Below are 19,739 nucleotides of genomic sequence, written 5' to 3' on the forward strand. Positions count from 1 at the left end.
TTGTTGAGTATATTATCTTCTATGATAGCTGTCCACTAAAGCAGGTGATCCAACATAACATTCAGATGGTTCAGTTCCACCCCTGCAGACTTAGATAAATACATTTCATTCTCCCATCAATCACGATAAAAGAGCGAAGGCCTCATTCCTGCTTAAAAATTCAAAACTGATGTCTACAAAACAAGATAATTCATCGCGGCGCAGTAAGAATGACACGCAGTTATTGTTGGTTTGAAGGCTTCATGTGTTTATCTCCTTTGAAGAGACGCATCTAACATATCTTATGAATTTAAAATATGTACACAAAAGATTTCTCACTTTCTCCGAGTGGGGTTGCAGCTGATTATTTTTGATTTTTATTATGCGGGACTGCTGACATCAGTAGATTTAGTAGAGTGCTTGCCTCCAGTGTTGACATGCTGTCACAATAGTTTATGATGTGAAATGAAAAATATTGCAGACTACAAAAAATGCCCCTTGTCCTATTTGTAATTGCCATGTAAAGGTCGACGTGAACAGCTTTCCCCATGGGGTTAAAGGAAAATGAGTACAAAAAACTAAGTACAACTCTTCATTTCTAAAATAACTCTTAGGGACCTTTAAGATCTAATAGTGTAGGAGTGTACAGAGGGGACTTTTTCTTTGAGTGAGCCTTAAAAGTGGGTTTATCCTCCAATGCTTCTCTACAAGTTAAACCAGCCTCACAACAAAGGATTACTTGTTCCTCCTCACCTAGAAAACCACAGCACCACTGGGAAGCTGTTGTGTTTTTCAGGTTGAAAAAATACAAATGTGACTGAAAAAGCTAAAGCCAACCTTCGTGCAGTGACGGAGTAAAGACTGTCAGTTGTCAAAACTGTTTCCACAAGAGAGTCTTAGTTCAATATTGAGATGCCACGCATTTCATCTAAGATTTAATTTTCTGCTTGAATCTCGGAGAGAGAAAGTAATCATACGGACGTGTGTCATCATTTAGACAAGTTGTCATCCCAGCATTGGAATTTCAAAATGGCAGCAAGCATCTGTCATCCCCAGATTAGACTTTCCATCTCTCCACAGGTGAAGTATGGTATATACTAACAAAGATTTCCATCCAGACAGTTTCCACTTCTCTAAGCTCTGTGATTCCTATTGGCGTGACAGTAGTTTGTCAGACATGTATAGAAATGTAAGCGTTTATCAGCCAGCAAGTAAGATGAACTTTTCAGTTTGAAATCAGGTGCACACACACACATCAGTAACAGAGAAGAAATTCAAAATAGATTATTTCAGTTCTCTCTTTCATAAAACGTGCTCTTAGCTGTAGCTAATTCCAGTCCCATTTAAGGTTAAATTGCATGTTTTATAACTGTCTGGTTCCTCGAGCCATTACGAGTATGCAGTGGAGACAATTGAAATGATTGCCATTTATCTCTCACATTCAAAAACGGACTAACAAAGATCGTGGATCTCATCAGTAAAAATCTATGTGTGCAATCATGCATGTGTGCATGTACTTGAGCATCGCGGGACTGAGGTTTTGTCCAATTTGTTAAGCCTATGAATAATAATCAGTACCCTGCACAAATGTATTATATGAGGTTTTCAATGGCTGTCAGCTGTGTATTATGAGGCGCGTCACTTGCTGCACTTCTGCATAAACAAGTCTGGCATTTTTCTCTCTATAGCTGCAACTCTCTAAAGATCAGACCACGTTTTATGAGTGATCAGCTTAGAAGTCTTGGTAATTGCAAAAGGTTCACACAGGTCACGTTAACAGACAAAACAATCTGACTGATTAACACGTAAATGGTTGTACTTTTCATGTCTTTGTTACAACGCTGAATAATCTATCGCAGCGTGTTGGAAAAAACAAGTCAGCTCAATAGGCTGGATATAAAAGATGGATGTAGTCACGGTGATATTCCCCACTTGTTAGTGAACTCTGCGTTCTGAAGCCTCCGTTTTAGCTTTTATAACGATAACCATCTTCATTTCCTGAAACGAAAAGTGGCCATGTCTTAATAAACAGCTCATGATTAGCCTTGACATAATCTAAGAAAATGATTTGTAAAATAAATAAATAAATCTAGGTAGCAATTAGCTACAGAGACCAAAAAAATTCTTTCACCAGATTTTAAACATGTTGACATTACGGGAATAAAATCGGAATCTATGAGGACTGACCCTTTTGGAACAGCCTCAAATGGCCATAAAGAGCAGCTGGCGTTTATAGCACTTCTACAGTGGCTTCATTGTTCTTATATTGTGTTTCCGGTTACCAGCCTTCTTTAATAGTGTCAGTCACCATCTGATGTTTCCTGTAGCTGCTTATAAGCCTTGCACAACAATCAAAAGGAAATGTAGACCACCACTTCCTCCAAAAGCCTTAGTGCATCAACATTGGAGGAAAGTCTTGGTTGAATAGCCCTATTCAGGTCATGGCAGAGCATCTCAAGGTCAGTACTCTGACTTCATTTTCCACTACTTTCAACTGCTCTGATTTACCTCTGTGCTTTGAGTCTTTCCATTAAGTTTTAAGTCATGGACCAAAGCTATGTATTGTCCTGAAAGATTACTTGATGTATTCTTGAATTCATTGTTTCCTCAATAATAGAAGGGATACAAACTATCTCCAAACCATGATGCTCCCTCTGTGATGCTTTGTGTTGGTGTGTAGTGCCTTTTGACTGCAAGCACTGTGGATTTTTACTTTCTAGATGAGCATCGAGGTCATTTAAGACATGGGGGCGTGTTTTATTTTTTTTTAGTGACCAGTTGTTTCCTTTGAGGTACCTTTCCATTAACACCCATGGTGTTCACGTGTCCTAAAGTGGACACATGAACAAAGATTTTAGCAGGTTGCAGATATATCCGTAGGTGTTTCCTGTTTCTCCTGGCCTCCTTTTCAGCTCTTTCACCTTATTGCACTCTTGGTGTGATCTTTGCAGGACATTCACTCTTAGGCAGTTCCTTCATTTATTGTCTTATCATACACCAGAAACACCAAGGCCCTGTGAAGGTTGTTTTCATGGTTCACACTAGCCAGACTTTCTTGAGAAGATGGACGTTTGTCTTTGATTATATATTCGTTTGGCATGCAGAACATGAGATTCTAGGGTTTTCAACATAAAAGTCAATAAGGTTTTTCCACATCATCTGGCTTAATGGGCCTAAAGCCACTATTGTTCTGCCCACCCTCAATCCCCCCCAAACATGTTAAAATTAACAGATCACATGACTGAAGTTCAGACAGAAAGTCACATGATATGCTTTTCTCATTTGTTACAGAGGACTAGACTTACAAATGAGCCAGTGAGGAATTTAGCTTATGGCAAAAAGGAGTATTTTACTTTGTAATGCAAAACTGTTAATACAACAATAATAAACTATTACTACAAGTAATGTGCTCTGTTAACATGTTTGAAAAAAATAAAAGTACAAATGTATTAGTGTTTTATTGTTGTTGTTGTTTTGTATGTGCTGTTGTTAGCTAATCATGGTTGTGTTGCATTTGTGCATTGCATTGCAGTGCATTCTATGATGCTTTCAGGTAATTCTTAAAATTCCTCATTCAATATCATACCTACTTGTCTGTATGTCGGAGAGATGGTGGACAATTTCGTCTAATAAATCCTACTTTTGTGTATATTGTTTAGGAAAGTAACAAGCTTAAATGCCCGTGTGTTACATTCCACTCCAGCCCTCTCCCCGATTAGTGAGAAATGACGGTTTACGAGGCTGTCAGCGCTTTTATACCGAGCAGTTAGCGGGACACGCCCGCATCCAAGCTCCCACCACTCACAGGGACGAACGTGATTCGGTCATCGCGGCTTTCAGTCACGCCCATCTACCGTGGCTTCCTGTGTGAACCGTTGGACTCGCTCTATCTGCAGCGAGTCTCCGGTATGGACACAAGCTTCACAGCAGAACTTTTCACAGGAGATTTTATCGCTGTTGTTTTCTATCTGACACGGCTCGTATCACTCGGAGATGGATTTCTGAACGGAATAAGCCGAAGCTGAGCCCGACTCTAGTTAAATCTCCCATTTGAAATCGTTTTATGTGTGTTGTTTGAGTTGTTAAAGCAAGAGGGGAAAATGCCAGTTGCAACTCTTCTGCCTTTTACCGCGACCCCGAATAGGAAGTCTGCCAGCCCGACTTCTTTCAGGTTGACAGAAAAATTTATTTTGTTATTAGTGTTCAGCGCTTTTATAACCCTGTGTTTCGGGGCAATTTTCTTCCTTCCGGACTCCTCCAAGCTGCTCAGCGGAGTTTTCTTTCATTCCTCCGCGGTCGAGACGAACACCCACACCGGTCCGGACAGCAGCGACGCGGGTTCGGCTGGAAACGACGACAGGCTCCTGGCAAAAATCAAGAAAGACCACGAAAAGGCTCTGTTAGAGGCTAAGGATACTCTACAAAAACTTCCCGACGTGATACAAAATGACATTCTAGCTGATAAAGCGAAAGTTACGAAGGAGAGCATGGGTAAAGGTGGGAAGGATGGCAATAATTTACCTTTCATAGAGTACCACCGCCCGCCGGGGGCGACGGGACTAGAACCCCAGGACCCCGAAACCAGGGAGAGACGGGCTAAAATCAAGGAGGTAAGGATCTGGAGAGGATTCTTGTCAAGCTGAGCTCCTTCTAAAATCCGATATTTTAAATGTGCCTCGGCGTGGGGCTGTTTAGAGTCATGGGAGAACGTGACTCAACATGTTATAGGGATCGTTCACAACCTGTCTGCAATTCGGCACACACATAAAATGCAAAAAAGAACTAATGTGAATGTAAATTTAACTTTAGCCACGACAGTCTTGTTATCCCGAACCGCTGATTTACTTCTCGCAGAGCGGTGGGAGTTGGTGAACACCAGGTACACAATTAATGATTTTTAGTTAGTCGAAACAAACTGTGAGGTGGTTCTTATAACCGAAATTCACAGGATATATGTTAATGTTTATCTAATCATATTTCCACGTGAAGAGATCTCTGTATGCTCTTCGGTGTACTTGGCAGTTTAATTAGGGAGCTTTTTGAACGCAGTTAGTAATACCGTTTTGCCTTTCCACTACACCGGGGGAAAATCAGGAATGCTTGCGAGATCCACTGCCCCCCTCCGGGCTGACCTACCTGTCTTTCAAGTTTCCCAGTCTCAGGACAATAAGGGGCTGGTGCAGAATCAACTGGTATTAGTTGGCATATTCTCGGATGGTGGCTGGGAGAGGGGGGGTAAAACACACCTTTTGCATCATTTCATAGATCTTTATGTGACCTAGATTTTCAGTGAGCTCCATCATTCCTAACCTTAATGGATTTGTTTTAAATAAAAAACGAACGTGTGCGTCTCTCTAATTAATACTATTAATTATTGCAACAGAAGCTTAATTCACTCTTGTGTTTATTTACAGTGGTAGTGTCACAGCATCTGTGTTTTTCGTTATTGAATGTTTTTTTGGCACAGCAGATGGAAACAAAACGTTAGCCTTGTTGCCTGCAGCAGGGTGAAAATACCAACAGGTAGCATGTCTGCTATTATTGTGTTATGCCAGTGCACAGTGTGTGTGTAGAAATAAGGGGAAATCCCAGCCTTGAAGTCGCAGAGGTGGTTTCAGGCAGCATCTTATGAAAGCAGCCAACCTGCTGTTTCATCTGTGATGTTATGATCCTCTCAGCCCTAGACTGTTACTAAAACATCCTCACTAAAACGTTAAATCAGATCTAAACCACTGTGATAGTCGTATGTGTTTGTGTCATTTTGAAAATGTGCATGGGTTAGCCAAAGCATTGCAGGTGATGATCTCAACACTAAACATATGTTTTGAAAAGTCCAAAGAGGGACTTTTTCTTGATAAAATGCAAATTGATTGTGGTGCCAAGACTTGGGAGAATCTATAAAAACAAAAACAAAAGCATTGGAGAGCAAAGAGATAGGAAGAGGGTGACGACAGATCTTAGGGGGTTAAAGCTACCAAACTAATATAGTGCCTGTCCTCTTGTGCTTCCAGAATTCCTCTGACACATTGGGGCATGGACAAGGGGGGCCTTTAGGGTTGTCATGTGGTGTCTGGGGACTCCAGCTTATTAAGCCAATCCTATGGGTGCTGAATTATATCTGCACATGTAGTTTTTTTTCTTTGTTTTATTCCTTGAGGTGGTCGTTGAGGAGGCTGCTGCAGTCGCAGTGTGTCTGCCTGTTCTTCAGGTGACTGTTATATGCCAAATTAGCGTCTGCAAGAAAACCAGGAGAAGATTTCCTTGCAGAGCATTGCCTTGTAACCAAATAACTGATGTTATTCACTTCTCCTGCCGGTTTAAATCTTGCAGCTGACCGGTGACGTTCAACTCTGTGAGGAGGCTTGATTACTTTTTCACGGGGGTGCACTAATAGACACACAGAGAAACCCGCTGAGTGAGTGAGCACAGAAGGGTCCTGATTGAGAACATGTGGCTGATAGACACAAAATCATGTGGGCTGATTTGAAAATCACTTGTAAATCAGATATCGGTGAGTCATTGTGAAGAAGGTCAGGATATGACCTCCGGCATGGCCTCCAGGATGTCTGTAGACCCGTGGTCAATATTAGCAGATACAAAAATCACAGCAGTGGATTAGGCTGACTCCTTAAATGATCCCTGACATTAAACCATGATATTTTTACTCTCAGGAGAGAATTATAATAGGGTTTTTACCTCAATACCAAAAACACCAACCAAATCATCAGGATTGTTGTATGAAAATATAGTTTAGGGATTTACTTTACTCAAGAGTGAAATGCATTTTTGGCAGTGGCCAAAAAAATGAACAAACAGACTCACTAAAGTAACTGCATGGAGACCAGTTGTTTATGAAATCTTGTCATTTAACATTGATGTAGTTTACTGAAGCTTTATAACAATTTAATATGGCAGGAGATTTTATTGATACATCACACTGTATCTGTACTAAAGCCTTTTTCTAGTGTCTGTTATTAAAGACACAATGTACTGCAGATGGTTGACAAGCCAAGCTTAAGATGTGTCAAGTGCCATTAAATAAGTCAGAAGTCCTGCGGTCATGCCGTCAGCCACATGAATGTGGCATTAAATAAACCATGTCAACAAGAGGCCACTCTCTTTACAAACTAAGCCATGCCAATTGTGCATTTACATGTACCCACGGTCTTCCTGCACTTAGTATCATGGTGTTAGGCAAAATAACACAGTGTTAATGTTTGTGTTTTGTTAGTGAGCTCCTAAATCCCATTTCCAACATCCCAGCTGGGTGTTTATGCTTTAGAGTTCAGCTGTGATTTTAATAACCTGGGGGGAAAGTCAGCACACAACTGTCCCATTGAAAACACAATGGTTCTGAACCCTGTGGGGTTTTGAGGTCAGATTTTCATGTTTATAAAGTACAGTTGTAACACATTGTATTGCTGCTTTGTTTTTTGTTTTCAATAACAAAAAAATATTAAGTGCTGTACACAATGCTTTGTTTATTTTCTTCCATTTTTGAAAATATCAGACGCTGTGTCAACTTGCATGCACCGTTATAAGTTTGATTCAGGTCAGGTGCTCTGTTCAGAGCATATTTTTCCTTCATCAGGAGATGAACTGTAACATCCTGTAGTAGTAAATCATAAAAAGATCCAGTAGTGCTTCAAGCAGTAAAATGCAACTTTTTTTCATGAGATCAGCTCCTGTTTGCTTGGCAGTAAGAGACTTTGAGCTGTGATCTTCGTTCAAAACAAAATCAACTATGTGTTTTATTGTTAAATGAGTAGACTGAGGCTAAGGGGAGGTCACTTTAGATCTCACCCAGACATGCTTGTTAATCTCAGTTTCTGTAAGTCATAGTGTTGCAAAAATGGTCCAAGGCAGAAAATCAAACGTGTGAGGCTTCACCAAACCCAACTCTAATGAAGTGGCTAATAAACATATTGTAATCTTCTGGGAGAAGCCACAATGCTTTGAACTAGAAAACAACACTACATAATAGTTGCTTTATGGTTTCTCATCATGGAAAAAAGCACGTGGCATATATAATAAAGGGTCATAAGAACTCAAAAGAAGTGTACTGACTAGATGTGTACTTGTACCGATGAGATGGTTTGAGCATGTGAAATTGTGAATATATTGGAGAAAAAATGTTGAACATAGAAGAAGACCACAGAGGAGGTTTGTGGATGTAGTGAAGGATGACATGCAGAACCGGCTGTTGGTGTAACAGAGAAGATTGCAAGGGATGGGAGATGGAAGAGGTGGTCGTTGTGGCGACCCCTAAAGGGAGCAGCTGAAAGAAGCCTCTTTAGTCACCGCTGTTGATTTGAAACCTCCAGTAGTAGCTGACAGTTAACAAGTGCAGTAAAAGAAAAATAGCTTTTTTTTCTCCTATCACACGTTTATTACACTGGGGAAGTGGCTTCAGAGATATTAGCACCCTTAAAGATTACATAACAAGTATGAAGCTGATTTGCATGAAATTTAAGCACAGATGAAGGAAGAAGTCATTCAGTTTCGTTTTGAGAATCACCGACTTGATAAGGATAAGCACAAGATGATGGATGGATGCATTGTTCACGGTGGGGCATGTGCTGTATCAGTGCCCTTCTAGAGATTGCTGAGTTGATTTTAGCCATTCACTTAGCACAGTTGGACCACACGGGTCTCCAGGCTTGTGCTGAACTCCTCTACAGATCACACTTTTATCTTTCTGCCCCTTCTGTAAAGCCAGTAAATTTGCTGACCAAACACACTCTTACATGCACCCCATGATCTTTTGTGACCTCCTGTGATTTTTCTTTTTTATGTGGAGGATTTTTAAATTACTTGAAGATCAACTTCTGAGATCTGCCATCTCCCAGCTAAACTTCACCATCTGATCGAGTTATCAAGGGATCAGCCCTGCACTGAGCTGTCGTGTCAGCGGGCGCATGTTGAGTTTGAGATGGGCAGAGCGCATACAGCATGGGTCGCTCTGTAAAGGATAAATAGCTTGTTGGGAGTGACCGCCACAATCCTACAATCAGCTGAATCTGTTTGTCTGACTCAAATCAGGCTCTCTGGAGAACCCCGCCTCCCCACTGTCAGGAGCCCGGGCTTTCACTCGCTCTAACAGGGGCTTTGGTGAGAGAGCAGCGGGAGGGTAATGATGAAAACCTTTACTGATAAATGGATGGGAAAATCAAAGCTTATGAGGTTGACATAGCAAGCTACTTTTCCATTAGTAACAATTTCTTCACCAAGATTAGATTGGATGACATTTCAGTAACATTTGCAGGAAATTCCCCTCCTGGAACGCCTTGCGATTTCATGAAGTATGAGAAATTTATTTTCTACATTTTTATTTTAACACAACCTTGCAATGCATTGAATAACAGTGGTTCCAGTGATGCAGATTGAGCTCTTGTTAGTGGTTGAGTTAATGGGCTTATTGCTGACCCGTGTGCTCTGCACTTCCTTTGACGTAGGCTAACCACAGGTCAGATGCAAAGCCATTATGCTTTGCTGTGGACATGGACAGCTGGAGACCTGATGGCCAAGTAGCCATTCCTGTTATACTTCTTTGAAGTCCACCACCTGGGGTGCATGTGTAGTGTGTGGATTGCAATGCAAATTCTCCACACGTAACTCCACGTGTACACAAAAAACAAGCAGGCGCCTGGCACCCACCTTCTGATGAAATTTGTCACTCATACCTGAGTGGGCCCTAGTGGACGTGGAAAGTATAATGAAAGCTTGAGGGTAGTTTTCTTATTCTGTTCGATTTGATTTGAATGTGAATGTGTAAACCAGTGTGTTTAACATTATTGTCAGCACTGTCTTCTGTAGCTCACAGCGTCTTTTGAAGTTGTTTTTACACACATGCAGTAGCCACAAAGCTTTTTAGGTATAGTTTAGTTTTTAAACTTGTCAGCTCCCTAACTGCTTTGGTTGAAAGAAGTAGTTGGATCTGTTGTTTCTCAAAAACCAAAAAATGATCGGCGATGGTGGACAAGTTAAAGATGGTCCTCCCGCAGTGCAGTCGCCTGTATAACATGATAGTTAACATGTCATAACATTCATTATAAAGAGACTGTTTAGAGTCACTTTCTTTTTTTGTTTTGTTATGACTGTGTCAGATTAAAGAGGCCATTTCCCAGTCTGCAGTGAGCTGCATATTGTCCACAGCTCTTGTTGGTAGGCAGCATTCTGTGCACCATACTGTGCCCTCCCCCGTACAATGTTATGCAAACACAAACATTAGGGAAAACGCCATCCCCGTCTCTTTAAGTTTCAAAGACAGAGGATGAGGCAACTGTTTGCATTTTTTCCCATCTTGTACTGTGGAAATTTTATCTTTCACAAGACATTTTTAGCTGCTTTTTTAGACCAAACAGTCCAAGCATTTTTTTCTACCAGTGAAAAATGCTCTTTGTGCTAAGAGTGAGCACAGCCTTAGTTTAGGCAAAGCTGCATATAAGAATGCAGATTTCTGTATCAGTTTGATAAGGCACACAGATACAGTCTTTCACCTACCAACTCTCCTATAAAAGGCCTACATGATGCCTGATTATATCCATAGGAGCAGGTAATTGTTGAAAAACAGGAAGTGGCAGTCACGTGCCTTCTGCCCTCCTGTGTTTAAACCCATGCTTCCAAATTGTGTTAACATTGTCTTTGACCATTCTTGTATGGCTTCAGGTGATGTGTGGATGCCAACAAGTCAAACGAGTATGCCACCTAACAGGAGAGGTTAGCTACTGTTAATAAGGTGACTCATCAACACTAAACATTCCTTTGGAAAGAAACGTGGCCTATTTCAACAAAGAGCTCAGGCTGAACCAGAGGCAGCCAGACTGTTTATTGGACTGTGTGAAAATGTTTAATAATGTATTGGAGACGAGTAAAGTACTGTATATGCTAATGGAGTGGTGACACGCTTGCAAAAAACAAATTGCAGTTGTCATGCTATGTGCAAATTCTACAAGGGGGCTGTCTGAAATATAATCAAAAGAAGAAGTGAACACGTGTCAGATCACATAAAGGCTGTGAGTACATTTTGGTATGCTATTTGCTGTGCCTTGGGCACAGAAAGTTTGGAAGCCACAGGCTTAAAGAAAAGTGAACCTTTCTAGTAATGCCTGTGAGAAAACGTGACTGCAGGCTTTGTTCCAACTTGATTCTCCCGGCACTGTTTAGAGTTTGTGTGAGAACGTCAAAAAAGCAGGGACTGGAAAAGCATGTGAATACAGCTTAAACACTGCAGGCCAAAGTACATTTGAACAGTAACAGGCAGAAATTTAGCCACAGATCAAATACATCACATGACAATTTGAAGGACATGTCATCCTATTCATACAACCATGAGCAAGGTATCAGTGCTGGAACCCAGACTGTTCTCTAAAAAGACGTGTATTTTTCTCCAACCTGATTATGAAAAGCTGTGAGACAACAGAAGAAACCCTCGACAGCTGCTAGTTATGTGCCTGCCCTGTATATACAGAAAACCTAGCCTAATGGCAAACACATTGTCTTGCCCATTCCCCATTTTAAAATGCCTCCTAATCCGTGTCTGAAGGTTCACACATTTTCACTTTGGAAAAATGGGCCACTGTTATCAGTTGACGCCTTAAGCTGGAGTATTTAAAGTTGTATAGGAAGACAAGGAGTTAGGGCTTTGCTAGAAACTTATTTAGAGAGGTTAAAACTATTATGGCTCTACTTGAAGCCTTAGTAAGGGGTCACAGGATATTATTAAAATATAGGCAGAATTCATACAGTTTCTCCTGGAGAACTCAAGTAAGGTTGTAAAGTAAAGTCGGTATCGCCTCGGTGGGGTGACTGTGCATTATGAATTTCTGATCTAGTGTGCCCCTTCGTAAAGACATACCAGCAGTATAAAGTGCAGACATAATTGTGCTTATGGTTTGATTTTGAAGCCAGAGTTGAATCACAACCTAAAACACACCTTGAAACTTTTCCTTTAACGCTGGGGATGTCCTCGTCCTTAAAGACTCAACATTGAAGCTCTATATTTTGAGGAAGATTTTCGGTGCAATGAAAGAGTTGTTGCAATTTATTATGCACACACTCACCTTTTCTGCTCTGAGCAACTGCTGCTGTCCTAAGTGACTCATCATCTTGTTCCTTGGTGAGTGTTTGTGTGTGATGAGGTGGAGCTTGTTGTTGTTTAGTATGCAGATGAAATGTAAATGAGTGTTTGGCTAGCTATAAGGACAGTGTGCCTGCAGTATGTATCTTAAAGGACACTCACTTGTCATCCTGTCTTTCCTGTTACCTCTGTCAGCACAGACTCGTCTTTAAACTTTACACAGTGGAAACTCTAAGGAGGGGCTTGTGCGACCACATCCTGCTGTTCAGAAAACGACAGATAAGGTGCTGGTTTGTGAAGGTCTTTGGTTATCACGAAAGCCAACTGCTGAGCAGTGATGAAGCATTAGTCTTCACTTTCTCTTCTGACATCTGTACAAGCCAGTCATTTCCTTCCCCTTTATTTTCTTCACTTTCCTCCGTTCTCTTCATCTTCTCTTCTGCTACCTTCTCTGCTTTTAACATTTGCTGTGTTAAGGATTCAGTTCAGTGGTTTTTGCCCACTCCCAACACAGTTATGTGCTTTACACTGTGTCTGGTGTGTGTGTGTGAGTGTGGGTGCGTCTTTGCAAGCAAGCATGTGTTTCACAAAAAAGTAAAAGCTGCTTTGCCAGGCTTTGGAGCCTGAAATAAAATTCCAAGTCTTTTTTTCAGGGTAACTTGGCAGCCTCTTAGTCCTATTTCTGTATTGACCCTGTATGTGTGTGTCTGTGTGTGTCAGATAGAGTTACTGCCGGCCCCTCCAGGTGCTCTGTTTAATTGTCTAATGGCTATAATAGCTGAGGCCCACAAGCAGCCCAGCAGCCTCCTGCAGAAGTGTGTGTGTGTTTATACAGAGTAAAGGACTTGTGTGTTTGCCAATCCTGACAGTGGAGCCTCTCTTCAATAGCAGTGCCATTATTTTGTAAAGACATTAGTCATCAGTAGCTGTGTTTACTTGGAATCTTTCATGTCAGTAATCTGAACAAAAGCCCGATCGAAATGGAATTGCCCGACGTAACGCTTTAATCTGAACAAATTGGCTCACTTGTAAAGTAATTAAATGCTTTAAACGTTTTTATAATTTGATCTCCAAATGAAGATTTGTCATATAAAAGGCCCTTTGATTGTGCTGTTGTTTTATTTTAAGGCTATCTAAATTGTCTTTACATGCACTCGTATTTAAATGAAATCGATAGATGTCACATCTGTTTTCCAGTTTCACAAAACTGACTCTATGCCCGGCTGAAAGGAAACTAACATCTGGTTTACTTCTTCTTCAAAAAGCTGTGTAATTAATATGATTTTTATTTGAATTACAGTGTTAGCTTCTACTGATTATTAAGATAGGATAATGATTGTTGTCCTGCATCTACTTTATTCTCTGGAGATGCAAATATTAAGGAAAAAATTCTGAATTCACTTCCCACCAGGCAACAGCATGTTTAGTTCAGTTTACATTTATTTATTTTATTTATTCAGTTTGTAGTTGTACTTCGTGGAAATGCACTTAATTTTTTTCTTCTTCTGTTTTTAAAACGTAAACACATCACAATTTTTTCAAAGTATGTCAGTAGTGGAAGTAAATTCTGTATTAAACTCTGTATTAAATTGTGTATTTTGTATTTACTTTGAAGATTGTTCTCCACGCTGAATGACCCTCAAATGACAACACATAACTTCGGCAGACTTGTGACATATTAGCTTCAGCTTGTGGCATTTAACCTAATTTTAATGTTAATTGTTCCACACTGCACTTTTTTGACGGCTAGTTGTCGTTTCTGACTTTGAGTGTTTATTCTGTTTCTACAGAAGAAGGCAGCTGGGAATAGGAATAGAAAAACCACACATTCAGACACATATTAGCTTGTTATCTTGCTTAAGCAATTCAAGCATAAAATATGTATCTGTATAGAACAGAACTTTCAAGATTTGGTTGTAAATTCTAATTGTTAATGACTAAAAATGTTGTATGTATCAGGATGTGTACTTTCTACCTTGTGAAGACAGATTATACTGCACCTCTACCCTGAGGCCAGGACACTGGGTGGCACGAAGGGCCGAGGAATGAATACTGTATTAGTGTAATAAAGTCACTGTGAATATACGGTCCTAGTGGATAGCCCACAAGCCTTTGGATATTTTAAATCCATTTATTAATATAGATCGTTACTACAAGGCTCTTAAAGACTCAGTAAGGATTGATTGGTGCAGTGTTTGGGTTTCTGGAAGGTATATAGTATTTTGTACTGGGAGAGGATGAGGATGAATGTACTTGTTCCTGGTCTCCTGGCTGTGAGGTCTCTCTAATGACTCAAGGTGAATGATAGGGGTAATTCTGCATATGCGCACATACACATGCACGTACACACATACTCATCCTATTGCTGCATGGGTGTCATATTTGTGTCTATGTGTGTCTTGTAGCCTTTGAATAGTCAGATCATATCACAGGGTGATTTCCTGCATCCCACACACAACAGACCTAAATGCACTGAGGTTATGGTGTATATTAAGCCTATAGCCTGCATCCATCTCAGTGTACATCAAGGCCTTTACTGCTGTTGTTGCATCCACCCTCCCAGCTCCTTTTTACCTCATGCATAGTTATTGGTCTGATAAGCATACAGAAATTTTATATCTGCCATGTGTAATTGAAAAGCTAAAATATATATATTTTTGTTGGGTACACTGGTCAGACAAAACGAGTAATTTCAGTGTTTTATTTTCAGCTTTAGAGGGTCATGACATTTCACTGGCGAATGTCATCGATTCACTGAGAAAATTGGGAGGCAGATTTACCAATGCTGAAAATAGTTTGCATGTTAATATTTCGCAGCTTTCTCACACATAGACTTTACTTTGTCTGTATATTTTAACAACTCAGTGTAATAGTTTTCTGGGGGTTTTTCTATAATCATCTGAAGAGCAAATGAAATAACTCTATCTGCCCTTGATTGACCTGCGAATCTTCCCATTCCCCAACGTGTTCATTGTTTTGATAGAAATCAATGTTTTTCCCCAAAAGCTGATTTCATTCCACTGTGGGATAGACGCTGAGCACAGGAATGCCAGCTGCAGTCCATGATGGTGGATTAGTTCATCCACAGGGAGAGAGACTCACTGGAGTTGCAGCTGATAATTTCTCGGTTATTTATTAGCTTCAAAGTAGTGTTGACAGAAAAAAATATTTGCAGAAGAGAAACTGCTGCCACAAATACATCATATTCTGTGAGGAAACACTGTCTGGTAACAGTAATTCATAACATCGATTTGGACTGGATCTAGAGATTAATCAGAATCAGAATACTTTATTGGTCCCTAAGGGAAATTATCTTGGTTACAGCGCTCCAGTACAAACAGTAACAAAAACAGACAATACAAGAAGTAAGAAATAGCACAATATGTACAATATATACATATATATAAGTCACTTACTAATAAATATCTGAATAAGAAAGAAGAGCATGTGCAAAAAAGGCGTAGCAGTAGCAGTATACAGTGTGTTAGGTGGATGAGTGTCTATACACCATTATGGCGTATAGACTGGCATAAAGTCTAGGTTATTGCTTACTGGAGAACTAATTTTGATTTACAAATCTTGGTAAGGTATTAGCAAGTTAAAAGCATTTTATCCTGGGCTTCATTTCGGAGGTTTTGATGAATTAAGATGTCAGGCAGTGCCACTTCAAACTGTTAATACTGCATGTTTTTAAGCATTAAGTGACATTAAATGAACACAGTTTGCTGCACAGGATAATGATGTTTTGTTATGAGTCATATTGTGAATCTGGAGGTTTGAAATGTGCCTTCACTCATCCAACAAAAGTAAAATTGTCAGCCTGCTAATGCGGCAGTGCCTTTAGCGTAGACACCACTAAGAAGCTAGCTAAATGAAATGTCAATAACGATTCATAAGTAACCCTTCGTGGGCCCTCCACGGATCATCCAGATCACCTCTGTCTCCTTCAGCCCTCTCTCCTCCCTCTCTCCTCCACTTACATCATATTTTTTAAGCTTCCAGAGTGCTTGCAGTCTAACCATCAACAACAGGCAGAAACAAACTGAGGGGCTTTTAAAACTGTCTAAAGAAACACATGTATTTGTAGTCCCACATAAAAAGATCTGAAATGGATTTGTAGGTTGGTCTGAAGGAAGTCTTGTGGTGTTTCAATTGGTACTCTCACACTCAGACCTCCAGTGTACACCGGCTGACATTTTTACCTAAAGGTGAGCTTTGCTTCTCTTTACCAAGTCCTGTCGATACACCACAGGCTTTGGCTGGCAGTAGGTAATCAAACTGGTTTTTGGCATTGGTGCATATGTGTGTGTGTTTTCTTCATCTTCATGCTGTGGGGAATTGCCTATTGACAGATTTCGGTGACTCTACCACTGTGACTGTGATTTATCTGTTGTAAGAGAGCATTGCACGTGGATTCTGTTCTTTTTTTCCTACAGTCATTGTCTTTATTTCCACTCACGTTCCTGTTCTCTTTTTACAAACAGAAATCATAGTCATATATGACAGGGCTGTATTTTTTATTTTTGTGTATCTGAATATACTTTGATAAGAAGGCTTCTTGCTCTCTGATCCATTTAGTGTGCATTAGTATGCTATCAGAAGTTTGCGGTGAACCCCTACACATCACTACAAGGTTTTTAATGTGAAACATTTATAGGGAGTGTGTTAACTGCAAGGTAAACCTGGAACAAAGAAAGGAATCAAAACTTATCAATTAATTAGCGAGTTACAACAACAGTGATGTTGAAAGGAGAAATTAGGCTGCTCAGAGTGCACTGGGGCATTCAGTATGTCATGAAAATGTATTTCATTTCATTCGAGAACTATTATATGGATAATTAGTCCGTCTTTTCGAACCTGACTGTTGTTTGAAAGCAGGCTTTTGTCGTGTAAATTGGACTATTTGTAGAAGCTGAAAAAAAGAAAACAGGGAAAGAATGGGAAAGATGCAGGTCCCAGGCTGGTTTCAGATCTGGAGTGCATGCTGTGGATTTAGTTTTAGATCATTAGCTATCTGCAGTGGGAGTGCAATATTATTAGCCTCTGTTTTCCTTTATACAATAATATATGCTTTGTAGTGCTGCTGCATGGACTTTGGGCAAATACATGCATGTAAAACATGTTAATGACCATCCACACTTGTAGATTAGTGAGGCCGGGAGGTTAGATTGTCCTAAAATAAACAATCTGACCAAAAGAGAGAATTGAAACAGAAAAAGTGATTTAAAGTCGTTTAAGAAGAGGAAATATTTAAATTTCTGCCAAGATGCATAAATTCAACGCTGTGAGTCTGCTGATCTCAACTAAACCAATATTATTCTTTGTTGTAATGACTTTAATCTTTAGTCTAATCACTTTGTTTTAATAGCATTACCCATGTGAGAGGAGCTCGTGATTAGAGTATCTGTGAAAACAATTAGATACTAATGACAGAAAGTCAAGAGAAATAGTTTTGTTGAAACACTTTTTTTTAACTTCTTAATCATCACTATATGATAGTATAACATTTTTATGAACCACCTACATTAGAATAATAATTTAAGATTGTGTGAGGATGGGCTTCATCGCTCCTATCTGACTTTAAAACTGAAAATTATATTAAATTCACATAGATTGATATTACTTGTCATGTTGACTTTGTGTTTATTGTTTTTTAATTCTTTAAACAAATTGATTTAACTGTTTTTGTAGTTTACAGCGGTGTGATCTATATCCCTTTGTTAAGTACTGCAGTCAAAATGGGTCATCTTTGTCATTCATGTAGATCTGAGGAGGAAAGTTAATGACAGTCATGGGGAAGTATTTCTCTGTCATGGCTTTCATTGTCTGCATGCCTGCTGCAAAGGATTTTTGAAAATAAACAGTGGGATAATCCCTTGACTGTTAATTAGCATGATAAAAATGTTTGTTTTGTTTTTAAGTGTGAGGAAATGGGAGCATGGGCTGCGTGGCGGGTAACTTTAACTATCCTTACAGTAAAATCAACCAATAAATCAACATTTTAAAGCTGGCATTTAAAAGCTTTTCTTCTCAGGGTGGTTTACATCTTTGTCACATTATTTTCACCCTTAAAGAGCTCGCACCCCTGAGCCCTTTCGCGTTCTGACACACAATGATAGACGAGAACTGAGCTAATCTTGTTAAAAGTTTCTTCCCTTTATACAAGACACTGAACTTTCATATTTTACATTTGATGCCAGCTGCAACAAACAACATTGATTTGAAAAGATTGAAAAGACCAGTATTCCCATGAGTCAGTTTAGAAGGGCTGATTTCGTCTCAGAGGAATACGGTTTTGATTGAAGTTCAACATACAGTAACTTTGTATTGGGATTCTGATAATGATATATTTTCTTGTGTTATTAAGGCAAGCTGTAGGTGGATTTCTGTTTACTGCTGATAAGTGATGTTAATTCTGGTAAGCATTATGGTTGTTTAAAAAGTGCATAAATATAAACACAGAACAACAGTCATCTGATATATATATATATGTGTATATATATTATTTGTAAAAAATAAACCCTGAACACAACATGTCAAAACAAGTCAGTGGTGGTGTTTTGGTGGATTGGAGTTCCTCTTTGTAACACCTAGAAAATGATCAAAGTTCAGGCCATAATGATCACATGTCATTTGATAAGAGGTCACAGTCAGCTGATCATGTATCCTATAAGGTTAGGTTACACCCACTCAAGTTTCCTGTTCAAATAACTGGTTAGCTTTGATGTCAGCATATCTTTATATGCTGCTCAAGTTTTTGATAATCATGTAGAAAGTCCAAGAACACAAATGTGCAAATTCATCTCCCGTCAACAACTTCTCTGCGTATTCTTGGCAACCATGAGCTTTTAGAGGCTGGCACAAACAGGCTGGCAGCTTTCAAATGCTTGAGTTGGTTTGGATTTGAAGCCCTTCAGGCTGTGTTCTCCGTAGGAGATACGGTATTTTGTGACCAAGCTTTGTAGCCCACTGATGGTGAATGCTCTTGGATATTCAATATTAGTGCGTCTCAAGCACTCCAGGGGTTATGGCCGGCTGATTCTCTTCTCGTAATCCAATTCAGACTAATACCCAGAATCACAGGCTGTCAATCACATACTCCATTTATTTTTCAATCTCCCCTTCCTTCCTGCTTGCCCTTTTTTCCCAGTGTGAAGGCTAGCATTTTAAAACTGCAGCCCCTGACTTCTTGCATATTATATCAGCTAAAGACCTGCTGATCTCCTTTCACAGGAAAAGAGTGGAAGGATTTTGTTTTTTGGGCTCTTGCAGGGAAAAGGTTGTGTAGCATATTGTGATTCAACAAGTGTGTGGCTGTGTAGACCACAGAAAAGACCTTGTCCTGCTTTGTACTAACTCTTATTACAAAGTGAGAAACTTTTACTGCTACTGTTGTTATTGTTGCTGCTGCTGTGCTGTGGTTTTGGTTTGAATCTGGATGCTTTGTCCTTTCATTCAATCCAAACAGAGCAGCTGAAATAAGTTTTAAGAGCTCAAGCAGCATAATAACTTACATGTCTAACTGATTAAATAGTCTTGGAAGCGGGGCCATGTTATCCACCAGTATCTGTCAAGTAATAAAACACAGATTAAAAACAGAGTTGATATATATTTTTCTGTAATTTCTAAACTGGTGCATCCAAGTACCATAAGTTGATACTGCTTGCTGTCCAGGATCATC

General features: G+C 39.7%; 1 protein-coding gene across 1 annotated transcript in view; it reads left to right on the plus strand.

The window, feature by feature from the left end:
* The first annotated feature begins 3,846 nt into the window (after nucleotides 1–3,846).
* The window catches only part of man1a1 (mannosidase, alpha, class 1A, member 1), a 148,200-nt gene continuing 132,307 nt past the window's right edge, over nucleotides 3,847–19,739 (plus strand). The window contains exon 1 of the mRNA XM_003456632.5: nucleotides 3,847–4,589. Within this exon, the coding sequence (XP_003456680.1) occupies nucleotides 4,080–4,589 (510 nt within the window). The 5' untranslated portion in view covers nucleotides 3,847–4,079. The remainder of the gene's footprint in view (nucleotides 4,590–19,739) is intronic.

Source organism: Oreochromis niloticus, linkage group LG15, assembly GCF_001858045.2.
Source record: "Oreochromis niloticus isolate F11D_XX linkage group LG15, O_niloticus_UMD_NMBU, whole genome shotgun sequence".
NCBI classification, from domain to species: Eukaryota; Metazoa; Chordata; class Actinopteri; order Cichliformes; family Cichlidae; genus Oreochromis; species Oreochromis niloticus.